The 22719-nt window shown below is 39.5% G+C and overlaps 1 protein-coding gene across 6 annotated transcripts in view; it reads right to left on the bottom strand.

Annotated features, from left to right (window-relative positions):
• The window catches only part of RTTN (rotatin), a 157738-nt gene that overhangs the window by 8003 nt on the left and 127016 nt on the right, over positions 1–22719 (bottom strand). For 5 of the 6 annotated variants that reach the window (XM_032309818.1, XM_032309819.1, XM_032309820.1 and 2 more), the window contains 6 exons: positions 17877–17982; positions 16825–16922; positions 10034–10111; positions 6422–6548; positions 3465–3667; positions 237–504 (listed from right to left, as the gene is read on the bottom strand). In XM_032309818.1, coding sequence (XP_032165709.1) covers positions 237–504; positions 3465–3667; positions 6422–6548; positions 10034–10111; positions 16825–16922; positions 17877–17982 — 880 coding nt within the window. Of the gene's footprint in view, positions 1–236; positions 505–3464; positions 3668–6421; positions 6549–10033; positions 10112–16824; positions 16923–17876; positions 17983–22719 lie in introns of those variants that run through there. The other variant, XM_032309822.1, reaches the window with a different exon arrangement.

Here is a 22719-nt window from a genome sequence, read left to right as displayed (position 1 = left end):
TCACCTCTGAGGACGAGATCACACCTGATTCTTTCCAACGGCCTTTACCCTCCCACAGGGCCTTGTACACAGTGGTACCTAATAAATACCTGACAAATTATTTATTAAACAATTCTGTGTTGTCATCTGAATGGAACACTCAAGGAATGACCACATGTATAACCAGATGCCTGTGTGTGCGCGCGTGTGTGCACATGGTGGATCCACATGGTGCTGTGGATCATGTGAATACTCACCATTAGCCAGGATCTTGGGCTTATTGGCAGGACTGAAGCAAATATTATGAAAGATAAGAAGTGGTATGGAAGGGCTGCTCTTGTGCTTATATTTGCTCATCTCTGTAAGTAAGTCTAAACAGCCGTCCAGCCTCAGGATCATTTGTTGCCCGTCTTCTCCAAATGATATATTCAGGAGTAATTTCAACCAAAGAATGGTCAGATTACTGAGATGCTTATTTCCTCCTTTCGGCAATGTTAGAGATAGAAAGTTCTGTAAGAAGTTACTCTGTGGGTAAATAGAGAGAATATTATTTTCTTTCTGAGTCTTTTCATTATTTTCCTTGTCCCTTGGAGACCAATTAACTAGAATTCTGCTCTTCTTTTTCACAAGCTTAATTCCTCCTTCCACCTAACACCTACCTTCCAAATATTCCATCTATATCGTTTCCAAGTATAAGTGAAAAAGTTAAAGGGCACAAACTAGTGCTCAAATTTTAATTCTTATAATTCTTTCCTGATGATGGATAAGTAACTACATATAGTCAACTCTTAATTATTTAGGATGGATAATTCGGTTTGGGGATTATTTTAGGTCTCTTGAGTTTTCTCTTTCTGTCTGCCTTCTGGCAATTTTGCTGCTCATTAAAAGCTATCCTATAGGGAGGAAAAAGAAACAAAACTCAAATCAGTCTTGGATACCAGTTAACAACTCTACTAGTACTAAAGAGATATGAATCTAAGCATTCTTAAAAATTTTTTTAAAAAATCTCTGTGTACATCTTATATTCACTTTAACTGTTTACCTTCACAGATAATTTCTCATGGCTACATGCCATTTTAGTAAACTTGGAAATGAATACCAAAAATATCAGTTAGATATTTTGATCAGGGTACAGAAATATGATCACTGAACTTTCATAAATGTCCAGAGTACCTCTCATTTCTTCCTGCTTAATAATCTATTCTGGCCTATTTCTTGGGTTCTCCTGCACCTAAATCAAGATGCTGGCTCGAATCTATAAGGTAAATTTAACACTTTTACACAGAAGGACTCCCAGTCTAAAAATGAAATGGTAAGAAAGTACTAAGTCACTATATTTTATACCTGAAACTAGTATTACCCTGTATATGTTAACTAACTGGAATTTAAATAAAAATTTAAAAAAATAAAAAATAAAAAACGAAAACGAAACGAGCAACAGAAATATTAGCAACACAACCCAAGCAACAAGCAAACTGCAAAACTATAGGCCCACTTCGTACTGTACTTGCCACCACTCACAGCTACTTCTCATCGCTCAGTCCAAATTAATGCTTTATAGATTTATCCCTTGCCTTTCCCGTTCAGATAGATTCTGCCATGATATTGGAGATTTGGAGTTGACGCTAGTGATGAAATATATGGTAGTTCCTTAAATTATAAATATGTTATAGCATTCCTTCTTTTTGCTAGAGCTAAAGATGCTTTTAGACAACTCCCTATACTAGACATGGTGGAAAGAAACTAGACATTTTAGAATCTCAGCTGTACAACAGTGCTAGCTACATTTTCTATGTCTATGGATGAGTAATGGAGAGGTATAACTATAGTGCCCGGGGCTCATTATGACAAAGCAGCAGGGGAAGGCTCAGGGGTTGCCTAATTAGAGTAGAGGAAAAACAACTTGATTGAGCCGCACCTGAAACAAAGTCCAATGAAATATACATCAAAATATGCTTGAGCACAGTAACACAGCCTGAGATTGGAAGACACCATCAAGATCATGTTTAACCTGAGAAGTTTACAAATGAAGCTTAGGGAGAGAAGGTCTCCAGCTCAAAGTCACATGTCAGACCCGAGACTAGCAGTCATTTGGGAGCTCCTCTTCTACTTCACCCATGTGCTCTACAGGGAGGTGGCAGGAAGCCGTACCCCCAGTCTGTGCTCCCACACACGTGCTAACGGCACCACACACAGCCAGCTCAGCAGGACTTCACATGTATATCCAGCCCTATGCCAGCAAATAAACAGCTGCTTCTGGTGGGAGTAGTGGGTCCCTGATTTGCATCCCTTGTCAACTCACGCAGGGTGAGTATTCCCACCGTGACTGATTTCAAGATAGCAATGTGATGTCAACTGGGTCACAAAATTCCTGAAAATCAGCAGTGACACTCATGAGCCAGCCCGAGTTAGCTCCAACAGACCACTGAAAAGACTGTTCCTTAGTCATAACTGCTATTTATTTGGAGACTGCCATCGGAGTGGGGTGTTTTGGGGTGGGTGGAGGATGGGGAGCTGACACAATAGAGGAAAAGGAGACGAAATTCTTATGAATGCTGTTAACTTTCATAATTTATCTTGGCGTCCATGTAAAAGAAACAGAAACAAACCACAGATCACATTATAACAGATAATGTAATCATAGTCACATCTTAAAGGATCTTCCAAATTACGGAGTCTGTTCATACATATCTAAATATAACCTCACTGAACATGTGTACTAAAATTTGTTTAGCTCATTCAATCCATTGAAAAGTACCCTAGGGTAAAATCAGTGATAAGAAGTCAGGAATTGGCACTGGAGTCCCAGAGAACTGATAATATCACCTATTGTGTCATAAAGAAGTTAGGTTTAAGTGGGGAGAAGCGGCTATGACTTCACACACCATTTTGACAATGTAAATTGAACAGAAATTGTTACTGCTCAATTTGGTCTACATAAAGACCAATACATTACTTTTATGATCTCAAATAAATGTAAGACAGCTGTCTTTCTAAAGCCCTCATTTTTAGAGAGATAAAATATAAGGTAGAAGCTAAGAAGATAAACGAAAAGGAAATGGAATGATCATACTGTCACTTTTCATGTGTCATCTATCACCTGGCTTTAAACAAAGTGAACCTTCTTAATCTTTTTAAAATCTTTTAAAATGTGATGTTTTGAAATCATAATAATTTAATCCTAGAAATTGAGTTCCAGATTTTTCATACATGTTCTCGATTAGAAGGATTATTTTACTATCCTTCTTAAGATATGAAGGGGATGCCTGGGTGCCTCAGTCAGTTAAGAGTCCGACTCTTGATTTTAGCTCAGGTCGTGGTCTCAGGGTCGTGAGATCAAGCCTCATGTCAGGCTCCGTGCTCCATGGGGAGTCTGCTTGATATCCTCTCCCTCTCTTTCTGCCCCCTTCCCCACTCTCACATGCACTCTCTCTCTAAAATAAATTAATTTTTAAAAAGATATGAAAAAGAGATTACGTACTTACTTTCTGAATTACTCCTTTACAGTCATGAGATAAAGCCAGATTTGAAAGAAACATAAAAACCATCTGCTGAACTGCAGTGTTCTCAAGAGGCATCTGGGAAGCCAACTTCAGGATACACCCCATCAGAGATGCGCCAGGGGCTCCTCTATACGCAGGTTGAACCGGATGTAGTCCATAACTTGACCAACAAAGAGAACTGCAACCTTAAAAAAAAAAAAAAAGAAACAGCCTATCACAATGTCTTCTTAGTTTCACTATTTAGTTAAAAAACCCTAAGTAGTGGGGTGCCTGGGTGGCTCAGTTGTTAAGCAGCTGCCTTCGGCTCAGGTCACAATCCCAGGGTCCTGGGATCGAGCCCCACATCAGGCTCCCTGCTCAGCAGGAAGCCTGCTTCTCCCTCTCCCACTCCCTCTGCTTATGTTCCCTCCCTGTGTCTCTTTCTGTCAAGTAAAAAACAAAACAAACAAACAAAAAAACAACCCTAAGCAGCAAAGCATATCTGTCCATCAATCTATCAATGACTTATTCACTAACCTATGACCTGCATATGGGCACTAAAGGCTAGTACTGATGCCTACATCAGTCTACATTCAGTGACGATCTGCCATCCTCACAGAAGGTATTCTTGATCTCGATAGGGTATTTTAAAACACTAAGTTTATTTTTTTTTAAAGAATAAGATATGCACAAGAAGTTTTTAAATGGTTCCTTAAAAAGACATCTAAAGAAAGACTTGTGTAGAAGAATAGAATTTTAGAAATGGAATGTAACTTGGTCTAATGCCTTCATTTCACAGAAGAAAAAAAAAAAGAGGACACAAAAGTGCTGGGGTGTGGGCACAGACAAATGACAGCAGCCATGTACGCTAACTAAAGGCACAGCTTCACAGAAGCCAGTCTCTTGCTCGGAGGGACACAGCTCATAAGCACCAAGAGCCAGCAGTGGTGTCAACTGGTTTTCCAGGTCCAGTGTTTTCTCAATAAATTAAACAACCAAACAGATTTATCATGGGAGTAAAATAATCATAAAAGAATTAGAAATTCATCTCGCTGTACTGTAAATCTAAAGAAAATTAACTTAGGAAAGTCCATGCAAGGAGGCCAGCCTATGTATAACTAGATCAGAATCAAATACATTCTGCAAGATAAATTGATAAAAGGCAAGTAGACACAAATAATATAGTGATCTTTCCTCTACTCACACTACATAGCAGTAACCAAACAGCAAGGTTTCTATTAATCCACTAAATGATGCCTGAAAACAAATGAGATAGGAAAATAAAAGGTTTCTTCCTTGATTTAGGAACCTAACCACACTCTCATATTTACATCAATTTTAAGTATATAACTAACATAGATTATAGTTTCAAAAGACTCAAAAAATGTTTCTTTTGCTCAATATTTAGCAACTGATTCTTCTTTCCTGCTTCCTTCCCTAAACCCTCAACTAAGGCATGAAGGCGGGTGAAGAAGGACAAGGCGCAGATGCAGCACCGGGCAGATGGTCTACTGCACCGGCCGTGCTGTCAGGGGCAGGAAGCTGGAGGACACAGCAACAGGAGACTGTCCAAGCAGAAGAATGAGAAAGTCAGTGACAGAACAAAAACAAGGAAATTCTGTGCCATGGCGCACTCCACACACCACAGTGAAAGTTCAGGCATTAAAAACTTGAAAATCTGTGGCATGGGTCTCTGCTGGGGAGAGACAAGCTGAGTGGGCTCCAGGAACAGACAGCCCAGAGCTGGGGTGAAGGCCCACGTCTGACCATCAAGCACATGGTGTGATGAGATGGACTCCAGATTGTTTTGAGTTCCAGTCCTTTCTCTGCATATCTTTCCACATTTGGAGAACCCAGCTGCTGAGCTGCTGAATGGTGGCTAGAAGAAAGCTCGCGCCCTTGCTGACCAGACCTTACGTGTATGACCCCGAGTTTCCAAGGGGAAATGAATACTGCCAGCAATCCTACTTCACCTCTCACCTCCTCCTCCTCTTTTCTCAAATCACTCCCAGCCTCGCCTTGGCTCACTCTTAGCTGTCAGTCTCTAACAACGCATGGCCCTCGGCAGCTTCTCAATAAAACACCTGGTAAAGGCATGAAAAGAGGTGTCCCAAGGACACCAATTATCACAAGGCCAACTGTATCCAGAGCTACCTTTCATCATGCCAGCTCCTACTCTAAAATCTTTAGAAGTTTTAACCTTTTTTTAAAAAATTTATTTTATTTTTTCAGTGTTCCAAGATTCATTGTTTCTGCACCATACCCAGTGCTCCACGCAATCTGTGTCCTCCTTAACACCGACCCCCAGGCTCACCCGGCCTCCATCCCCCTCCTTTCTAAAACCCTCAGTTTGTTTCTCACAGTTCACAGTCTCTCACGGTTCATCTCCCCCTCCAATTTACCCCAATTCAGTTTTCCTTTCCTTCTCCTAATGTCCTTTGTTATTCCTTATGCTCCACAAGTCAGTGAAACCATATGATAACTGACTCTCTCTGCTTGACTTATTTCACTCAGCATCATCTCCTCCAGTCCCATCCATGTTGATGCAAAAGTTGGGTATTCATCCTTTCTGAGGGCTGAGTAATATTCCATTGTATATATGGACCATATCTTCTTTATCCATTCATCTGTTGAAGACCTTTATTTGGTTTTTAAAGTTTTACATCATAATTTTCACTCTCTCAATTTTCCTATTAAATTCAATTTCTCACTGCCATATAACGAGGCAAGTATCTTCCCCCTCTATTCCCTGAGCTGTCTAATGGCTCTTCCTATCTCAACAAACACATATTGAAGTATCTTACAGTACCTATGAGAAAACTTCCCTCTAACCAAGATACGTTCTATAAGTAGGAAAAACACTTCAAAATATGTATTTGTTTTTCCAGTCCACTTTAACAATATTATATAAAATTTGTGGTTTAGTATACTCCTGAAAGGCAGTGTTGGGATCTATTTACCATTTGGAAAATTTGCAGTATAGACACAAAGTAGCTGCAGGGCAATTTGCATCAATGAATCATCCATCAAGAGCCAAGGCCAGAGAGAGTGTAAGACTGGAACGAGATGGGCTTCCAGAGCTGCTTCCTGTTGTGAAAAGGAAATGCAGACAGTGTTAGTCTGAATGTATGAAAACATAAAATTAAAATCAAGTTAAAAAAACAAACCTATTACCAACAAAAGGAGACAAAAACTGAATTTATCTTTGTTCTGATTAGTGCCAGCTGGCATTGGAACCCTGCAGACGGATTCAGCACCTTGCCCAGGATGGCCCTGACCACGAGCCCAACCAGTCTCAGGAAGTCCCTTCAACACTGGGGTGGCCACAATACACAGCTTAGGTAAAAATCATTAAAGAAGCAGCTTCTAAACATGCAAGATGGTGACATCCCACCACACTGAATAAACTCTTATAAATACTCTGATACAGTTAAGAAATTGAATTTTCTGGTTAAGTAAACATTCTGATCAGTTCTAAGTTGTCCCCTCCACCGCCTCTCTCCTCTGTATGTATATGTGTGTACATCTGTCTAGTAAGTCTGGATAGATCAGAGGTAGATTACGGTTTGTAAATAATTTGAACACAGTAAAATTTAGTTAAAATAATATGCTAAATCAATTCTTAAGTAACCCATAGTCTTTATTACAGAGATCAGTTACCCCCAAAACAATATTACGTATACAATCTAACCGTTTGCAGTAAATGCAGCAATCGCTTATGGGAACAGGAATCACTAGGCAATTTACAGACCCATGCGCTCACATGTCGGTACTTACATAAATACACACACCCTATCTAATTTTATGCAGCATCGATGGCAGAAGAGAGCGGGAAGTTATTCCCAGTATTCAACCCTCTCCATAAGCTTTGAATTCATTCCCAATGTTATCCCCAAAGTTATTCACTGCACACACCCCCACGCCCATGAGCTTGGAACAGAGGCCTATGGTTTTACAGAGAAAACAAACAATTAGGTGTAAGCTCTGTCTCTACTCTGGCATTCGGTTCACCTAGTTTATCTGTGTTTCCATCCACTTGCCCTTCTTGCCCGGAAGTGAGGACTAGGTGTTCCTCTTTTGCTGGAGGTCAGAAAGACCATCTGTGTTCTGACACACAGCCTCCCCACTTCCTCCGGGATCTTTATCCAACAGTGAGTTCTTTTCTTCCTGCCTCTTTAATGACGAGTCCCCAGGTTGCTCTTTTCTGCTTATAGTCAAACAGTTTACATATTAGGAGAAGCAAACATACTGACTAACTACTTGTAGTGCTATGTCCTAAGTTATTAAAGCTGCCTTTCATGACCAAGCTTCCAGAAAGGCTACTCATCTTGCTGTCACTTTCCATCTCGTATTGAATCTTCAGCTTACTTCCATTTATCTTCTGCCCTGATGGTGCTAACAAGACCACCCTCAGCACTGGGGCAAAAGAAACAAGTCTGTTTCTTTTTCATTCCCATGCAGCCTCTCTACCCTGGAACATCTCCAAACTCTCCCCAGCACTCCTTTCCCAGTTGTTTTCTGCCTTCTCTTAAATATAGTTTCCACAGATATTTTCATATATAATCTCTTGGGAAATTTCCACAGTTTACACTGATAAATCCTAATACCCCCAAGCTATATCACCACTCAGAGCCCCAGAGCCTTGTCATCTACTGAGTACCAGCCATTTTCCCCCTGGATGCCCCACAGACACTTTACACTCCCATGTGTAAACCCAAACGTTACACTCTTTCAAGTCTACACTCTGTTTTATTATGTGCATTTACATTAAGGCAGAGCCTGGCAATCATTCCACATTTCTCTTTTCTCCTCAGTATCTCCCCACACTCCTTCCCTTCTCCACCTGTCCCAGCCGGGGCTCATCATCTCCCGCCTACTCAGTCCTCTGCCTCTAACCTTGCCCACTGTTCATTTATCTCCTAGCCACCATGATCGTCCCAGTATGGAAACTCTTTAACGTCCCATGTGCACAGACACTGGAGCGAGGCAGGCATGGGTGACTTGCTGAATTACCACAAGAGTGCCTAACAGTTAGCACTGGGAATATCTTATACTCCACAGGTAAGGAAAAGAAATTAAGAATCTTTGCCCCATAGGACTATATTTATACTCAAGAGTAATTTAAATACTCTTCTTCGAATTTATTCCTTATTCAACAACTCAGAAATGGAGAGCTGCTTAGGCTTATTGAGAGATGACACTTTCATAGATGGCTAACGTGACAGAAATGTGAATACTGTATTTATAAGTAGTACCCAAATCTGCATAAGCAGATCCTACCTGGAAAGTGTTCCAGGGTATTCCCAATGTAAGGTGTCATGGATTAATGTCAAGTGCATTCAGTCACAAGCACACTATGCAGCATAAAGGATCACAAATTTAGTAAATGATACCTCCATTTTGAGTAAAAAGTTAATACCTTGGGAATTTCAATGAAATGTATAAACACTTAATTCCTGTCAAATTGTTTTGAAAAGTAAATTGCTAGGAATGTGTCTTGAACAAATTAACAGAGCCTAAGGAGTATATTCAAGATGTTCATTTTCCAGTTATGTTTTTTCCAGTTTCATCCCAAGTAAAAGCAAATAAAGGTAAGAACTTCCTTAAAAACAAAGCGCCTATTATTTATCTTTCTGGTACTCATTTTCCGCAGTATTTCTGTGTGAAAGCTAGTGCTTCAAAAGTGTTGTATCACTATGACAAAAGCAAATCAAAGAGTTCAGGACACTGTATCCTGTGTAACAGTTACTAACACAGTATTTTAAATGACACCATCAACAGGGTGCCAGGGTGACTGACTCAGTCAGTTGAGCAACCAGGTCTTGGCTTTGGCTCAGGTCATGATCTCAGGGTCCTGGGACTGAACCCCAAGTGGGGCTCCCTGCTCAGCGGGAAGTCTGCTTGAGATTCTGTCCCTCTGCGTCTCCCCCACCCCCACACATGCTCAAAAGCATACTCTCTCTGGAATAAATAAATAAATGTTTTTTAAAAATTAAGAATAAATAAATAAACAACAGCATCAATACCCAAGACCTCAAAACACCTCAGTGGTTCCCAGGCAGAGGGGTTGAGTCAAGCAGCACAGGGAGCCGGCAGAGGTGGAGGTGAAAAGCCTCCCAGAGTGAACAGGGCCATGCCCAGGGACCGCAGTAAGCATTTTCTACCCAAACAGGAGACACACTCCTCTTCTTTCCTTATGGATACACAACCGCCACTTATTTCCTGGACAGCTACCTGACACCTGCCTTTGAAAGAACATAACCAAGCAGTCCATCTTAATAAAATACAACTGAAATGCAAAACCACAGAAAAAGAAGCTCAAGTTTCCTTTAGCTGCGAGAAGTGTAAGAAACAAAGTTAAAATCTGACATAAACAAGAAATGCCATCAATGTTGAAGAATACAAAGTGTAACCATTTCTATGAATTAACACTGACTTTAAGGACCAATCAACTATACATCTAAAACAATCTAAAGAGTTCTTCGTGTTCCCACTATATTATTTCATATAAAAATTGTGAACTGTTTAATGCCAGCATTACTATCAAAATTTTGAAACATCATTCTACTTACTTTACATTCTTCATTTTGATAAAGACAGTTTCTTAGAAGCTGCATAGAAATGCTTAACTCTTTAATAAAACCGTCCTCCTGTTTAAACAAAAAGTAGTTTAAAAATATGAACACAATGGCATATTCCAATTTTTATATACAGTAATTCCTTCTCCTTTGGGTCACATTACAATGCAGTATGCTCTCATTGCGCCTGACCACCATAACTTTGAGGGGACTGACAAGCTAATGATCTCTGAAAGATGACCATATCTCAAGAAGCACATCCGCCACGAAAAAGCTATTTCTGTTCTATCAAGCATGGAGGAACTGAGATATATAATAGGTTCCATGTTTCATCTCAATAAAGTGAAGCAGATACTGACTGGTTTTCAATCATATCAGGTGTTGGCTGACTTTCTCAATGATGAAGTAAAGAACCTTTGCCTACAGAAGAAAAAGGAAAAGAGGCAAGAAAAGAAACTGACAAATAGGTAACCCCCTGCATCAATAAAATTATTAAATGAGGCTTTTTCTTGGTTTCTTATCATACGCAACAGAAAGTAGGTATTACACAGGTCGCTGCTATAATGGCCTTAGCTATATATGAATATATGTATACTTCTAAATTTATAAATACATATGCATTCATCTTCTCAAAAAGGAGCATATCCCCTTTTTTTGTATATATGTAGGTTTTTCTTTCTTTAAAGTTTTGAGAGGTCGTTTCTTCTAAGAGACCAAAATACTCCCAAAATTAAGTGGGTGACTCTGTTCTATTCACCAGTCTAATATATATATTTTCCTTTTTTTTTTTTTTAACTTCTTTTTGCCCCCGTTTTGTTCCTCCCAAGATTTGGGGTCTCTTCTGATTTGGTTAACACACATTTTTCTGGGGTCTTTGCCACCCTTTTACTATTTTATTCTCTCATTCATATATTCTTATTTGGATAAAATGACAAGGCAGAAAAACTCAGCACACACAAAAAAAGAACAAGAGGCAGTACTGAAGGCTAGGGACCTAATCAATATGGACATTGGTAATATGTCAGCTCTAGAGCTCAGAATGACTATTCTCAAGGAGCTAGCTGGGCTCAAAAAAGGCATAGGAGGTATTAGAGAAACGCTGTTTAGAAAAATAAAATCCCTTTCTGGAGAAATAAAAGAACTAAATCTAACCAAGCTGCAATCAAAAAAGCTATTAATGAGGTGTAATCAAAAACAGAGGCTCTTACTGCTAGGACAAATGAGGCAGAAGAGAGAATTGGTGATACAGAAGACCAAATGACAGAGAATAAAGAAGCTGAGCAAAAGAGAGACAAACAACTCCTGTACCACGAGGAGAGAATTGAAGAGATAAGTGACACCATAAGACGAAACAACATTAGAATAATTGGGATTCCAGAAGAAGAAGAAAGAGAGGGTGGGGGCAGAAGGCACATTGGAGCGAATTATTGTAGAGAATTTCCCTAATATGGCAAAGGGAACAAGCATCAAAATCAAGGAGGGACAGAGAACCCCACTCAAAATAAAGAAGAATAGGTCCACATCCCGTCATCTAATAGTAAAACTTACAAGTCTTAGCGACAAAGAGAAAATCCTGAAAGCAGCACAGGAAAGAAGTCTGTAACATAAAATGGTGAAGATACTAGATTGGAGGCAGACTTTTCCACAGAGACCTGGCAGGCCAGAAAGAACTGGCATGATATATTCAGACCACTAAATGAGAAAAATATGTAGCCGAGAATACTACATCCAGCTAGGCTATCATTAAAAATAGAAGGAGAGATAAAAAACTTTCAGGACAAACAAAAACTAAAAGAATTTGTAAACACCACACCAGCTCTACAGGAAATATTGAAAGGGGTCCTCTAAGCAAAGAGAGAGCCTAAGAGTAGTAGACCAGAAAGGAACAGAGACAATGTATAGTAACAGTCACCTTATAGGCAATACAATGGCACTAAATTCATATCTCTCAATAGTTACCCTGAATGTAAATGGGTTAAATGCCCCAATCAAAAGACATAGGGTATCAGAATGGATAAAAAACTAAACCCATCAATATGCTGTCTACAAGAAACTCATTTTGGACCCAAAGAGATTTGGTCCAAATTTAAAGTCCACTTTAAAATTTAAAGATTTAAAGTGAGGGAGTGAAAAACAATTTACCATGCTAATGGACATCAAAAGAAAGCTGGGGTGGCAATCCTTATATCAGATAAATTAGATTTTAAGCCAAAGACTATAATAAGAGATGAGAAAGGACACTATATCATACTTAAAGGGTCTGTCCAACAAGAAGATCTAACAATTTTAAATATCTATGCCCCTAACATGGGAGCAGCTAACTATATAAACCAATTAATAACAAAATCAAAGAAAACACCAACAATAATATAATAATAGTAGGGGACTTTAACACGCCTCTCCCTGAAATGGACAGATCATCCAAGCAAAAGATGAACAAGGAAATAAAGGCCTTAAATGACACATTGGACTAGACGGACATCACAGATATATTCAGAACATTCCATGCCAAAGCAACAGAATATACATTCTTCTCTAGTGCACATGGAACATTCTCCAGAATAGATCACATCCTGGATCACAAATCAGGTCTCAACTGGTATCAAAAGATTGGGATCATTCCCTGCATATTTTCAGACCACAATGCTCTGAAGCTAGAACTCAATCACAAGAGGAAATTTGGAAAGAACCCAAATACATGGAGGCTAAAGAGCATCCTTCTAAAGAATAAATGGGTCAACCAAGCAATTAAAGAAGAATTGAAAAAATTCACAGAAACAAATGATAAAACACAATGGTTCAAAATCTGTGGGACACAGCAAAAACAGTCCTGAGAGGAAAGTATATAGCCATACAAGCCTTTCTCAAGAAACAAGAAAGTTCTCAAGTACACAACCTAACCCTACACCTAAAGGAGTTGGAGAAAGAACAACAAAGAAAGCCTAAACTCAGCAAGAGAAGAGAAATAATAAAGATCAAAGCAGAAATCAATGAAACAGAAACCAAAAATACAACAGAACAAATCAACGAAACTGGGAGCTGGTTCTTTGAAAGAATAAGACTGATACACCCCTGGCCAGACTTATCAAAAAGAAAAGAGAAAGGACTCAAATAAATAAAATCATGAATGAAAGAGGAGAGATCACAACCAATACCAAAGAAATACAAACAATTATAAGAACATATTATGAGCAACTATAAGTCAGCAAATTTGACAATCTGGAAGAAATGGATGCATTCCTAGAGATATATAAACTACCAAAACTGAACCAGGAAGAAACAGAAAACTTGAACAGACCCATAACCAGTACGGAGATTGAAGCCGTCATCAAAAATCTCCCAACAAACAAGAGCCAGGGCCAGATGGCTTCCCAGGGGAATTCTACCAAACATTTAAAGAAGAACTAATTCCTATTCTCCTGAAACTGTCTAAAAAGTAGAAATGGAAGGATAACTTCCAAACTCACTTTATGAGGTCAGCATCACCTTGATCCCAAAACCAGACAAAGACCCCATCAAAAAGAGAATTACAGACCAATATCCTTGATGAACATGATGCGAAAATTCTCACCAAAATACTAGCCAACAGGATCCAATAGTACATTAAAAGGATTATTCACCACGACCAAGTGGGATTTATTCCAGGGCTGCGAGATTAGTTCAACATCTGCAAACCAATCAATGTGATACAATACATTAATGAAAGAAAGAACAAGAACCATAGGATACTCTCAATAGATGCTGAAAAAGCATTTGAAAAAGTACAGCATCCTTTCTTAATCAAAACTCTTCAAAGTGTAGGAATAGAGGGTACATACCTCAAGATCATCAAAGCCATCTATGAAAAACCCACCGCGAGTATCATTCTCAATGGAGAAAAACTGAGAGCTTTTCCCCTAAGGTCGGGAACACAGCAGGGATGTCCATTATCACCACTGCTATTCAACATAGTACTGGAAGTCCTACCCTCAGCAATCAGACAAAAAAAAGAAATTAAAGGCATCCAAATAGGTAAAGAAGAAGCCAAACTATCACTCTTTGCAGATGATATGATACTTTATGTGGAAAACCCAAAAGATTCTACTCCAAGTCTGCTACAACTTGTACAGGAATTCAGTAAAATGTCAGGATACAAAATCAAGGCACAGAAATCACTTGCATTTCTATACACCACCACCAAGACAGAAGAAAGAGAAATTAAGGAGTCAATCCCATTTACAATTGCACCCAAAACCGTAAGATCTAGGAATAAACCTAACCAAAGAGGCAAAGAATCTGTACTCAGAAACCTATAAAGTACTCATGAAAGAAATTGAGGAACACACAAAGAAATGGAAAAATGTTCCACGCACATGGATTGGAAGAACAAATACTGTGAAAATGTCTATGCTACCTAAAGCAATCTACACATTTAATGCAATCCCTATCAAAATACCATCCATTTTTTTCAAAGAAATGGAACAAACAATCCTAAAATTTATATGGAGCCAGAAAAGACCTCAAATAGCCAGAGGAATGTTGAAAAAGAAAGCTAAAGTTGGTGGCATCACAATTCCAGACTTCAAGCTCTATTACAAAGCTGTCATCATCAAGACAGCATGGTACTGGCACAAAAACAGACACATAGATCAGTGGAACAGAATAGAGAGCCCAGAAATAGACCCTCAACTCTACAGTCAACTAATCTTCGACAAAGCAGGAAAGAATGTCCAGTGGAAAGAAGACAGCCTCTTCAATAAATGGTGCTGGGAAAATTGGACAGCCACATGCAGAAAAATGAAACTGGACTATTTCCTTAACACTGCATACGAAAATAGACTCAAAATGGATGAAGGACCTAAATGTGAAAAAGGAATCCATCAAAATCCTTGAGGAAAACAGAGGCAGCAACCTCTTCGACCTCAGCCGCAGCAACTTCTTCCTAGGAACATCGCCAAAGGCAAGGGAAGCAAGGGCAAAAATGAACTATTGGGACTTCATCAAGATCAAAAGCTTTTGCACAGCAAAGGAAACAGTCAACAAAACCAAAAGACAACTGACAGAACTGGAGAAGATATTTGCAAATGTCATATCAGATAAAGGGCTAGTATCAAAAATCTATAAAGAACTTATCAAACTCAACACCCAAAGAACAAATAATCCAATCAAGAAATGGGCAGAGGACAGGACATAAACAGACATTTCTGCAAAGAAGACATCCAAATGGCCAACAGACATGTGAAAAAGTGCTCCACATCACGCGGCATCAGGGAAATACAGATCAAAACCACAATGAGATACCACCTCACTCCAGTCAGAATGGCTGAAATTAAGAAGTCAGGAAATGACAGATGCTGACAAGGATGTGGAGAAAGGGGAACCCTCCTACACTGTTGGTGGGAATGCAAGCTGGTGCAACCACTCTGGAAAACAGCATGGAGGTTCCTCAGAAAGTTGAAAATAGAGCTACCCTACGACCCAGCAACTGCCCTACTGGGTACTTACCCTAAAGATACAAACGTAGTGATCTGAAGGGGCACGTGCACCCGAATGTTATTAGCAGCAATGTCTATTATAGCCAAACTATGGAAAGAACCTAGATGTCCATCAACAGATGAATGGATAAAGAAGATTTTATATATAAATATCATATATACTTAACTATTATATATATGATATTTATATATAAATATAAATAATATGGAATACTATGCAGCCATCAAAAGAAATGAAATCTTGCCATTTGCGATGACATGGATGGAACCAGAGGGTATTACGCTGAATGAAACAAGTCAATCAGAGAAAGGCAATTATCATATGATCTCCCTGATATGAGGAAGTTGAGGCAACGTGGGGGATTGGTGGGGTAGGAAAGGAATAAATGAAACAAGATGGGATCGGGAGGGAGACAAACCATTAGGGACTCTTAATCTCACAAAACAAACTAAGGGTTGCCGGGAGGAGGGGGAGAGGGAGAGGGTGGTTGGGTTGTGGACATTGGGGAAGGTATGTGCTATGGTGAGTGCTGTGAAGTGTGCAAACCTGGCAGTTCACAAACCTATACCCCTGGGGCTAATAATACATTATACGTTAATAAAAATTATTTTTAAAATGTAAAAAATTTATTATTATCATCACTATTATATAAAAACTGTGTTATCTTGAGCTTACATGAGCATGCATTTTGAACATGAGTCCAGTAAATTCAATGCTAGAAAGAGACTTTCAAAAGTTAAGGCAGGAATAAAGAGAGATTAGGAATACCAGTTCTACAACCACCCAGATACAGAGCAACTACCGGCTTTCTCAGTTCCTAGTTTTATGACTATGTTGACCTTAGTGTTCATGAGAGAATAAATACGATCTGCTTAGAGAACAGTGCCTGCTATGTAGAAAAACTCATTACGTTATATCTCATTCCTAGTGAATCCATGGTTGCTTTGAGAAAAATACCTCCTTTTGTAATATAAACAATTTATCTGGTAAAATATCATACACACTTCAAAATGCTTATAACAAAAAACATGTAATATATAAATCTCATTTTAAGCTCTTTAAGTGAAAATTAAGTCTGTCCCTCTCTCTCTCTCTCTCTCTCTCTCTCTCTCTCTCACACACACACACACACACACAACCCCAAGCCCAAAGTTGCTAATGTAGAAATCCCTTCAATTTCTCTATACTTCTCTTCTAAATCAGATACCCATTTGTACCAAATGCTGATGTCATTTATAAGTACTGGAAACTGGAGAGATGGTCTCTACGTCATTCCTTCATCCATCCAGATGTTTGGAATTCAGAGTTACCTGTTTCTTTAGGGCTGCCTTCCCAGGCCGGAGAGAATCTAGGTTCAGTTGTGCATTAATGTGTTTCATCTGCTCCATGCAGCTGTCTATTAGATCAGCTGAAAGATAAAATCCGAAACAATCAAAAGGATATTCCATTCCCAAATAAGTTGAAATCACCTATAACAAAGTCTCCAAAAAATAATGCTTTATATTTCTGAGCAACTTCATTTTGATATTTTCAGGGAGAAATTAACAAATCAGAGAAAAAGAAAGAGAACTAAAATGTTTAACAACTTGAATGTTTTCGATTTAGTATGATACTTCCAAAACCTACTTTATGGTTTAAGGTATGCATAATTCATTTTAATAGCAAATCACAACAGAAATTACTAGGCTTGATGTTGTCTTATTCTCTTTAACTCTAAGACCTATGTTCTCCGATTACAGAGGAAAAATCACCATCCTCTAGAAGGGAAATATATATGAAAATGCAGGATCATCTAACACTGTTGTTATTGCTATCAAAACTATGTGGGTGTGGGCTTTTTTTCAAGTACACAATATGTGCCTGTGGTTACTAATATTTAATTATTATGAAACTAAGTGATGTGTTTCTTCTTACAGTTTTCCCACTAGGGACACCTGGGTGGCTCAGTCAGTTAAGTGTCCGACTCCTGATTTTGATTCAGGTCATGATATCAGGGTCATGGGATCAGCTGCATATCAGGTTCCATGCTCAGCGTGGAGTCTGCTTGTCCCTCTCCCTCGGCCCCTCCCCTCACTCATAATCTCTCTCTCTCAAATAAGTAAAATCATTAAAAAAAAAAAAAAAAGCTTCCCTAATGTTTATATATTCTCTAGATTAATAATCAGTAGTCAAAAAATAATCTACATGTGTAATCTTTATTTTAAAAGTAATACATGTTTACCGTGTTTCTGCATGAGAAAAATGTTTTAGTCACTGAGATTTTAAAGTTCTTTACATTCTGAATCCAAAGAAAATTAAAAGAAACAAGCAGCAAAATATATGAATTGACAATATACCATAGCAGTTGAATCATGTGGCTCACCTTTCAAAGCATGTTTCTGAGCTCTTCTACTGACAGCCAAAAGTGACATCAGTGCATTTGCAGCAACTCTTTTCAGGACATCCTTGGAAGATTTCCCTTCATAGCACTGCAAAGAATGTATACCAAACTGCCTTGAAGAAAAACTTTATCTGGAGCAAAACCGTTGTGAATAAAAGATGTGGTCTATTTAAAAGGTATTGCCAGGTTTCAACTACTCCATGAAATTCACTGGAACTTGATAAATCATTAAGATTTGAGATTGAGAATGCTCCGTGTGAATGAGACTGTAGAAGAAACTTAAAATGTGGAAAAGAGCAACAGTCATTTTCAAAGGCTCATCATGTAAAGGAAGAACTGTGCCCTTAACTCAAATTCACCAGGGAATGTACGTACATATATGTAACTTATTAAAAAGGGCCCTGACTAAACGGCTGAATAGGAAAACTGCCATCAAATCCCCCCTATCTTCTTCTTGAGACACATCCCTCCCTCAATTTCCACCCTATACACCCCTATACCTCAGGGGATGTTGTTCTTTCTATCCTGCGTTTCTACAGTCACATTTATCTGTCATAGTACATACTCTCTCCTTTTAAAAAATTGTGGGCTAAACTATTTCAGGTAAATACTAGGTATCATATAATGTCACATTCAAGTATACACTACCATAAAGCCATTATCATGCCTAACATATTTAATAATTTATTGGTATCAACCTAATATCCAGTCCAAATTCAGATATTTCTCTTGCCTCAAAAATGTCTCCTTATGGTTGTTTTAGTGGAGTCAGCACCCAATAAAACCCTCACAGCCTATCAATAGATCTCCTAAATCTAGAGCACCTGCCATTTTCACACCTCCCAAACCACCCACCAGGGTTTTTCATTTTGTTCCGTTCATATTGTTAGTTGTTGAATAAACCAGATCAGTCATCCTAAGGAATGCCCCACATCCTGGGTTTGACTGCTTCCTTGTGACGATTTGAACTTGTCTTCTCTGCTCTGTATTTCTCATTTACCAGGTGCTGTAGTTCTAAAGGCTTGAGTACATTCAGGTGAAATCTTTTGTGATAAGATTCTCATGTGGATATACACATAAAGTTTAATTACAATTCCAAAGGATCCATAAATTCAAGTGTAAGAACTAGAAGTTCCTCATATGATTTATAAATATTAGCTATAACTCACATTTGCAATTTTTCCTTTCACCAGTAATTTTCAATGATCTGGTTTTATAATATCATATTAAAATCAAGCTCAAAATACAATCTTACATAAAATACAGTATAGCATACACAGATGCAACTTCACTCTCCCTGATTAGCCTATACCCAACAACGTGACACCTGAGGAGCCTGTGGGGGTGGGGGGCTGTGGGGGGCCTTCCAGCCCCACCACCAGGGGAAGTGTGATTCCATCCTAAATAGCTTACCTAGGCTGCTGCCTCTAACCAGGCAGTTCCGTATCTGGCCAATGAGTTCGATATTAAATGCCCAGACCCAAGCTGCTTGATAAAGATCATGCTAATGTGACCTTGAAGAAGGTGGGGGGGAAAAGGCAGAAAACTATTTCGGATAATGAATATGTGTGGAGTATAATCATTATAGCTAATTATGAGCATCCTAATTTGCCTATAAACTTAATCTTCACCACTAATAAGAAAACTGCTCTCCTATACACACCCTTACTGAACCTGAATGCATTAATGTTTTGAGGAAAACCAAAATGATCTCACTGAAATCTATTACTCATCTACATTCTGCAGCAATGAGGGAGAAAACAGCGGTAAAAATTCTAGGGAAACAGTTATGCACGTAAATGTGTCCTTTATTCCCTCATGAAATCTCACTGAAATGACAGAAATGGGATTCAACACCAGACAGACACAGAGGAGTGAGTACTCACTCACTCAGTCACACAGTCAGGAAACCAGGAAGCAGACGGACGAATAGCAAACGCAGCGGAAGGCTTGAGAAGGCGGAATACCACCTGCTCTGTACAATGAATCGCCAGCGGCTAAGGGAACTCAGCACCAGGTTCCCCTGGAAGTGAAAACGAAGGAAGATTACTTGAAAAATCTCTGAGAACCAGTTCGAGGACCAGATTTTGCCCATGATCCCCCCAACTCCGCACAGCCAAGCCACTCCTCCTCCCCACCTTTGCAAGAAACCGGGGATTTAGTCCCTGGAGAGGGTGAACTAAAAGCGCTCTGAACGGGCAAAGACAGGCACAGTTGCAGGCGAGCGTATTACACTGAAAACAGGATGAAGTAAAATGTGCAAACTGATTTCTGAGACACCTGCTCTCTTCCTCCTACTTTGTGGCAAAACACCTGGCAGCTGGGTTTTCACCTCCAGGCAGGAGACCAGAAGATTCTTCCCTCGGGAATGCGACAAGCTCAGAAAGGCAGGCCACAAAGGGCGGGGGCCGAAGCCCTCACACAGCACCGCCTGCAGCTGACGGCTCACTCTGCTGCCCAGGGCTTCCAGTCTACTTCCCATCTCCCAGTTTCAACCGCCACAGACCACCAAGATGACCACATACGTGAGAGAAGCCCTAACCAGAACAAAGAAACCAAAATAGTCAAAAAGGAAGAAAAGAGAAATTATGTAAGAAGAAAACTTACTAAGAGCTGCAAACGTACAGAACACACAAAGTAGGGGGAATGCCAGTTAAGTGAAGTAGGAGTCCAGATGGAAAGAACCCCACGAGGGGCACCTGTGTGTCGTCAGTGGAGCTTGCGACTCTTGGCTTTGGCTCATGTCATGATCTCAAATCAGGAGAGGGAGCCCCGTGTCAGGCTCCACACTCTGCAAGGCAATGTTTGAGATTTTTTCTCGCTCTCCCTCTGCCCCCTCCCACTTCTGCGCTCTGTCTAAAGTAAACAAATAAATCTTTAAAAGAAAAAAAGAATAAGAAGAAGAATCCTCAAGAGAGGTCAGACAATGAATTAAACAGACTCCGCCCACAAACTTCATCTGGAAAATGCAGAATGCTGGAGACAGAAAAAAATTCTTAAAACTCCCAGATGAGAGAAACCAGACATCATAATGGCTTCAGATCTTTCCACAGTACTAGGAGAAGTTAAAGGGAAGAGACAAGGCCTCCTCAATTCTTAAGTGAATGACTTCTATGACTTCTAATCTAGAATCCTCACTAGACTTAACTATAAATTTAATGTAAGGTTAGAAAAAGACTGTCCGGATCTCAAAAGAGCCTCTTACACGCACCTTTACTCTGCAAAGTACCAGACAACAGACTCTACCTAAAGGAACGTGGAAAGCAAGAAAAGGAGAACCCGGGAGACACATGAACACAGCAAACAGCAGAGAGGTAGAGGAATTCCCCAGGACGAAGGTGAATGGAGATGCCAGGATCATACTGGGAGACATGCAGGGTCAGAAGGAACTAGGAGTGATTTCTTCCAGAACATGAAGCTGACATCAGTTCCCACATGTCTGTATAGACTGAGAGGACATTCAATTGCTGGGAAGGAGCACGGAGCTTATCAGTGACAATAGAAAACTTAGCAAATTAAAAAATAATACGATAATTATGTCTAAGGAAAATGGAAGCTGTGAAGTTCAACTGTGTGCAGCACTTTCACAGACTCACCACCACATGCGGCCTCCTCTCTCGCCACCGTGAAGACGTCGGATAGCAGGGAAAGGAGAGGGGAGCCCACTGTGCCCAGGTAGGTGGTTGGGGCCTGGAAAGGGAATTCAAGTCTCATGTCCCAAAGCAGGAAGTCAACAGAAAATGTTTAAAATGGAATAACCAAGACAGAATAATACAAGCATGTTACAGACTTGGAAGGGAAACATAAAACAATCACCTAAAAGAGGCAGGAGTAGCTAGCTGCCTCTAAGAAGAGGGAAATGAAGGAAAAGGACAGAAGTCTTCTCCTTTGAATAAAAAACTTATAAACCTGTTTGGCACTCTAAAATGTATACACAAACTGATATGAAAGCCAAAAACTAAAAACAAAAAAAGAAATAAGCAGGATTAACTTCTGTAAATCACATATTTTTCAACATAGACTGAAGGTCAGAGTAGAGGATTTAGTTTCTGCCATTTTCCATGCAGCACTTCCTGCAGACTGAAAAGTCGCCCTGAGCATCTGCGCACAGAGCAGGAGCACATGAGCAGGAGCACGTGAGCAGGAGCACGTGAGCATCTGTGCACAGAGCAGGAGCACGTGAGCAGGAGCACGTGAGCAGGAGCACCGGGCTCAAAGCGCCGGAAGCCCAGGAGGCAAGAAGGCAGAGGCTAAGACTCCATGTCCGATAGCTGAAGCAACAGACAACCAGCTACTGGGTGACACAGTCACACACAAGAGGAGAAATCAATCAAGAGGATACAGAGCAAGAAACAGCATGTCTTTGGGACAACCATAGGAAGAAAGAAAATCAGGACTCAATGTAACTTATTTAAATTTTATGTTCTGTTTAGATCTAATTCCTTCTATACATGAAGTGATCTAGGTATTCTAGATCAAGACTCTACTTCCTTTCCAAAAGGCACTGATATAAAGAACGGGGTTTTTAATTACAGTGAACACTCACTGACACAGCAGTATCTCAAATAGATAAGCCTTTTCTAACAGATTAACTCTTGAACGTCACCATTCACTAAACACTTGTGCAAAATCTACCTTCTAAAATGTGTAATTAGAGTTTGTTCTTTCCTTTCATTATTATCCTTAGATATCAGACCGAATATAAGGAGCAAAATTAATTCAACATCTCAATTATGAGCAAAATCTATTATGTATATTATATGTCTTTGCAAATGAATCATATCATCTCACTGGGGAAGGCAAAATCTCTATTAAGTCAAATATG

Source organism: Mustela erminea, chromosome 13 (genome assembly GCF_009829155.1).
Source record: "Mustela erminea isolate mMusErm1 chromosome 13, mMusErm1.Pri, whole genome shotgun sequence".
Taxonomy (NCBI): Eukaryota; Metazoa; Chordata; class Mammalia; order Carnivora; family Mustelidae; genus Mustela; species Mustela erminea.
The sequence above is the reverse complement of the archived record's forward strand: the minus strand, read 5'-3'. Positions and strand labels throughout refer to the sequence as shown.